This window comes from Oncorhynchus tshawytscha, linkage group LG17 (genome assembly GCF_018296145.1).
Source record: "Oncorhynchus tshawytscha isolate Ot180627B linkage group LG17, Otsh_v2.0, whole genome shotgun sequence".
Lineage (NCBI taxonomy): Eukaryota > Metazoa > Chordata > Actinopteri > Salmoniformes > Salmonidae > Oncorhynchus > Oncorhynchus tshawytscha.
In genome coordinates, this window is record NC_056445.1 from 20,186,050 (window position 1) to 20,192,049 (window position 6,000).

The 6,000-nt window shown below is 43.3% G+C and overlaps 1 protein-coding gene across 1 annotated transcript; it reads left to right on the forward strand.

Moving 5' to 3' along the window:
- The first annotated feature begins 2,899 nt into the window (after positions 1–2,899).
- Positions 2,900–5,566, forward strand: myf5 (myogenic factor 5). The gene is made up of 3 exons (XM_024377539.2): positions 2,900–3,431; positions 4,641–4,716; positions 5,061–5,566. Exons 1-3 carry the CDS (start codon positions 2,982–2,984, stop codon positions 5,252–5,254), a joined length of 720 nt encoding a protein of 239 aa, XP_024233307.1. The 5' UTR covers positions 2,900–2,981; the 3' UTR covers positions 5,255–5,566.
- The last annotated feature ends 434 nt before the right edge of the window (positions 5,567–6,000 follow it).

A 6,000-nucleotide genomic window follows, 5' to 3' on the forward strand; every position in this document is an offset into this window, starting at 1 on the left:
TTCCCAAGAGACACCACTAGCACTTCAGATCACAGAGTCAGAGTGAGTGTGTACAACGACTGGAGCAGCGCATAGGCTTCTGCTAGATGTATCGCCACTAACACCATATGCTGGTGCAATCGTATCCTATAGGCTCAATTAACTGTCGGTTGTTGCCAGGTTTTCTCCTTGTCCATATTGTTGGGGTTGTTCACAGTCAATATAGCCTTTGATCTCAACCGCAGCATCGAGGGCCAGGCTCATGCCAATGTCTTCTTCAGCTGTGCGCAATACAAACTCGGACCGCAATTCAGTGGCAGGTACTAGAGTGTTTTCTTAGGTGTGCGCGGTTCCCAGAGATAGAGGAGGACAAACGTTTTGACACGTTGTGAGAAATATCCACATTGTATCCGTGTAGGGTGTCAACAAACACAACGCTCGAATAATTACTCCGACGACTGAAACAGGCAGCTCATCATGGCTATTCATCAGTGTTTGTTCTAGTTAGTTTCTCATGCGTTATTAGGCTATGCACATGTTGTTCGGGCGCAAGCCGCCTCTTTCGAGATGCAGCTTAAATAATGACTATAGCATGCTTATTAACATGTATTACAAGCCGAATGTTTTAAAAGTTAACACAATTGTAATGCCAGATTTCAAATTTTATTGAGTAAAATGTATCAAGGATACAATGCGATACAGGTCTTTTAAGAGGGGCCTCAAAACTATACATTATTAGACATTGAGACCTTTCCAGGTGCAACAAGTACAGTGCTGTGAAAAAGTATTTGCCCCCTTCCTGATTTCTTATTTTTTTGCACATTTGTCACACTTGAATGTTTCAGATCATCAAAGAATTGTTAATATTACACAAAGATAACCCAAGTAAACACAAAATGCAATTTGTAAGTGATCACTTTCTTTATTAAGGGAAAAAGCTATCCGAACCTTCATGGCCCCATATGACAAAGTAATTGCCCCCCCTCACATTTTTTGCAAAGCTGAGTTCAATTTCACTAGCCACAGCCAGGCCTGATTACTGATGAAAATGACAAAGGGAGCGCAGCGACGACTCATCAAAGAGGTCACAAAAGAACCCACTACAACATCTAAAGAACTGCAGGCCTCACTTGTCTCAGCTAAGGTCAGTGTTCATGACTCAACCATAAGAAAGAGACTGGGCAAAAATGGCATCCATGGCAGAGTTCCAAGGCGAAAACCACTGCTGACCAAAAAGAACATAAAGGCTCGTCTCACTTTTGGCAAAAAAAACATCTTGATGATCCGCAAGACTTTTGGGAAAATATTCTGTGGACTGACGAGACAAAAGTTGAACGTTTTGGAAGGTGTGTCCTGTTACATCTGGCGTTAAAGTAACACAGCATTTCAGAAAAAGAACATCACACCAACAGTCAAATATGATGGTGGTGGTGTGATGATCTGGGGCTGCTTTGCTGCTTCAGGGCCTGGACGACTTGCTGTGATTGATGGAACCATTAATTCTGCTCTCTACCAAAAAATCCTGAAGGAGAATGTCCGGCCATCAGTTCGTGACCTCAAGCTGAAGCGCACCAGGATTCTGCAGCAGGACAATGATCCAAACCACACCAGCAAGTCCACCTCCGAATGGCTTAAAAAAACAAAATGAAGGTTTTGGAGTGGCCGAGTCAAAGTCCGCACTTGAATCCGATTGAGATGCTGTGGCATGACTTTAAAAAGGCGGTTCATGCTCAAAAACCCTCCAATGTGGCTGAATTAAAACAATTCTGCAAAGAAGAGTGGGCCAAAATTCCTCCACAGCGATGTGAAAGACTCGTGGCCAGTTATCGCAAACGCTTGATTGCAATTGTTGCTGCTGAGGGTGGCACAACCAGTTATTAGGTTTTGGGGGCAATTACTTTTTCACATAGGACCATGAAGGTTCGGATAGCTTTTTCCCTTAAATAAAATCATCACTTAAAACTGCGTTTTGTGTTTACTTGGGTTATCTTTGTGTAATATTTACATTTGTTTGACCTGAAACATTTAAGTGTGACAAATGTGCAAAAAAAAAAGAAATCAGGAAGGGGGAAAATACTTGTTCACAGCACTGTATATGTACATGTTTAAATGTATAGGCCTATCTGTTTTGAATATAATTTAACATGGCTATAATTCGGTTTTAAATGGTTTATGTTTGGCTATGACAGAAAACTAGGTCTTGCAAATTATTCACGAATTGAAGCCCTCGTGTTAATTGCTCAATTACCTATTTTAATGAGTTTTAACAAACACGGACACCCCGTGTATGACACCTTCAATGATGAGTTAGGACCGGTTAGAGGAGTTACCGCAGCAATGTGAATGATCGGGATTTGAAATGTTACACCTCCCTTTGCAGCTGGGCTGCATCTGTAACGCTGCTATTTGTCTCAAGCATAAAATTGGCCTGCGAACTCTTGTACATGGTTCACCTCGTTGCTATTGGTCAGTTTTAGAAAGCTAAACTAATCTCCATTATTATCACACATATGTGTAAGATTTTGAATGCTGGCTCATTGCAATATTAGTAGTGTATATAATTAAAAATGGGTATAGAAAACATACTATTTTGTGAGATCTGAGAGGTAAAGTTATTCTCCTCTTTACCTGTTCAACTATTGGTGTTCACCAACAATTACCTTTACTCAGAATAGGTCTGTTTCTTACAGAAAAGGGCCATGTAGTGGTGTAATGAGTGGGAAAACACCAGGGAGTGCAGATGTGGGGAACTCTGCAGGGTACTGGGGGTGAGGGAGCGGGTGGGGTGGAGAGCTGAGCTAACCCCAGTCTGCCTGGGCCAATGGGGCATGGTAATTAGATCTGGCCAATGTGGGCCTTGGGCTGTGGACTGGGGGCATATAAGGGGGGCCCCATGGCAGCAGCCCACTCATATCACTCAGAGGTCTCCTCTCTCACCCCACTGCTCTCCCAAAGCAGAGAGTTATTTCCTTCCTTTCTTCAACCACAACAACAGCCCAGCCATGGATGTCTTCTCCCCATCCCAGGTCTTCTATGACAGCACCTGTGCCTCCTCGCCAGAGGACCTGGACTTCGGCCCCGGGGAACTGGACGGCTCAGAGGAGGACGAGCACGTCCGGGTCCCTGGGACACCTCACCAGGCGGGTCACTGCCTTCAGTGGGCCTGCAAGGCCTGCAAGCGTAAGTCCAGCACAGTGGACCGGCGGCGGGCTGCCACCATGAGGGAACGACGCCGGCTGAAAAAGGTGAACCACGGCTTCGAGGCTCTGAGGCGCTGCACCTCAGCCAACCCCAGCCAGAGGCTGCCTAAGGTGGAGATCCTGCGCAACGCCATCCAGTACATCGAGAGCCTTCAAGAGCTGCTCCATGAGCATGTGGAGAACTACTACGGCCTTCCTGGGGAGAGCAGCTCAGAGCCTGGGAGCCCCTCGTCCAGCTGCTCCGACAGCATGGTGAGACTGAGACCAGACACACACGGACTCATATACAGCTTCACTCACTGTCTCCTCATCTCTGTGCAGCACACAGAGGTTTTATCAGGTCCTGCTAGCTCAGTGTCTGCTGAAACGTTTTCCCTCTTTGGACTAATTCAGAGTACTCTATTTGCATGGTGGATCACATTGCTGTTAGCCTCTGGCTTGTTGTATCTCCCAAGATCTTGAGTTAAAAAGCTTTTGTTTGGGACTATACCTTAGTAGCTTAAATCCCGATGTCTCTGAGCATGCATATTGTAATACTAATTTGCATTTAGAGTATCTCCCTGGATCTGAAGGGGAACAGGCTCACTTCAAATGTAGAATGTTTATTGAATAGACTTGCACTGATTGTGCTGTTGGGGGATCTCAATTACAATGTTCCCTTGTGCATTTCATCTTCTTTGGCTGCTTCATTAATGTAAACATCTCTTTTGCACTGTTATATATGCATGATGCATTACATTTCACATGCAAATGCTATCCTTTTTTAATTGGTGTGTTTGGTGCATGTACATTACCCCAGTGCATGATACTTTCTCAGTTGGCCAGTCAAGATTAGAATCAGCTCTACAAAACAGTGGTTAGAAGGTGATGCAATGCTAAATAATAGAATGGATCTTTATGATGGCGGATGGAGTAATGGCTTTCCCACCATTGTACACGTTATAGCCTAATAAACCCTGCTAAATCCACCTTACTGAAGTCTGGCAGGAAAGACTGTGCTTTTCTGCATTCCATCCTGACTGCATGTTCTCCTCCGCTGCCAGGATTTTCTGCAGATTTACTGGGAGAAAGTGTCATCTTGCACAAACTGGTGTTGCTTCCACTGATACAATCGATTCGCCACGGCTAGAGCCCGGGCAGATCATGGGAGTAGCCTGCAACTTTGGCCCTGAGGTGGCTGTGAAATAAAGAACCCTAGCCAGACAGGCAGGAACACTGTGGATTTATCAGTCTGGCAAGCCGACCAAGGATTACATTATTTACCGATATTTTAATATTATTTCATATTTGTATGTTCTTATCTCAGTGGCTTTCTTTATTGTGCACCATTTACAAACTTCAGTTGAGGAAAATGCATTTCAGACACTTCAAAATGTCTGAAACGTAGAAAGGGGAATAATATCACGTGCTTTGTCATGACTGCTGTGCTAACGTTAGTTTGCTTTGTTTGTTTCCTTGTAGGTTGACTGTAACAGTCCTGTTGTGTGGCCTCAGATGAACACAAGCTTTGGCAACAACTACAGTTACATTAAGAATGGTAAGACACATTGATTAATATGTTTTTTTTTTGTTATGTCATATAAAACTAGAGACATTGTCTAATGAATACATGTAATGGACTTATGTTAGGCTATGGTCTGACTACCACCTGTGTAGGTTGACTATTGTAAAACTTGCCAGGTTTACATTAATTCGTTTTGATTCGTACTATAAAGACACAAATTATGTTCCAAGTTACATGAATAATTCTGTCTTTCCATTTAAATTCACCATACACATAAATTGACTCAATTGGACATGGTAGTTAACTGATCTCATCCATAAGATCGCTCCCTTCATTGTCTTGACTGACCTTGTCCTTCCCCTGTTTGTCCTGTCTAGTGAGCTCTGGAGAGAGAGGTGCTGGTGCCTCCAGCCTGGCCTGCCTGTCTAGCATAGTAGATCGCCTCTCCTCGGTAGATGCCAGTACCCCAGCAGGGCTCAGAGATATGCTTACCTTCTCGCCCTCCAGCACCGACTCCCAGCCTTGTACTCCAGAAAGCCCCGGGACCAGACCTGTGTACCACGTGTTGTGAAGAAAACCTGCATTAGGATAGGAATAATCTGATGGCCCTGATCTTCAACCGCATACCGCTTTTGCTTCCTATTTCGGTGATGGCTAAGATCGATCAACACCTGCCAACTTTTGTATTGTAAATAAGATTGTAAATATGTACTGTAAATGTTCATTTATTTTAAACAATATTATACCAACTGTGACATATTTAATTGATCCTTTTCATGTGTCTGTCCTAATATAGGCCTATGCATCATTGAAACAAGTTGTGTTTAAGCTATTGCATTTGTTAGCTTCACGTTTCTCATGATCAATAAACGTTTCAATAATTCTAGAGTTCCCACATCTGTTGGTGTAAATGCTGTTTAATCCATCAAAAACAGTGACTACAGAAGAGAGAGTAGCTTGCATTCCATTCCTGGTCAGAGTGTTGGTGTGGTGGGTGGAGATGGGAAGGGGAGGAGAGAGGGATTGTGTACCTGTTTTTTCTTCAGTAACAAATGTTTCTCATTGTTAACACCCCTAACTACAACCTAAACACTATCGCTTTGAACAAATGGCCTGAACGTAACACTTGAAATTGTGTGTAAGGGAGGGGAAGGGGTTACTAGTATCATATGTTGCGTGTCATCAAAAGCCTATAGCTCATAAAATCAAAGCGTTACAGTCTTTTTCCTGTTGTATTGTGACCCCATTAGGCTAAAAGGATTTCCCTAATATTTATAACACATTTTTAACACATTTATAACACATTTATAACACATT

Coding starts and splice junctions, on each gene's coding strand:
- myf5 (XM_024377539.2), top strand. CDS start 2,982: ATGGATGTCTTCTCCCCATCCCAGGTCTTCTATGACAGCACCTGTGCC. Junction 3,432..4,640: donor CCAGCTGCTCCGACAGCATG/GTGAGACTGAGA, acceptor GTTTCCTTGTAG/GTTGACTGTAACAGTCCTGT. Junction 4,717..5,060: donor CTACAGTTACATTAAGAATG/GTAAGACACATT, acceptor TGTCCTGTCTAG/TGAGCTCTGGAGAGAGAGGT.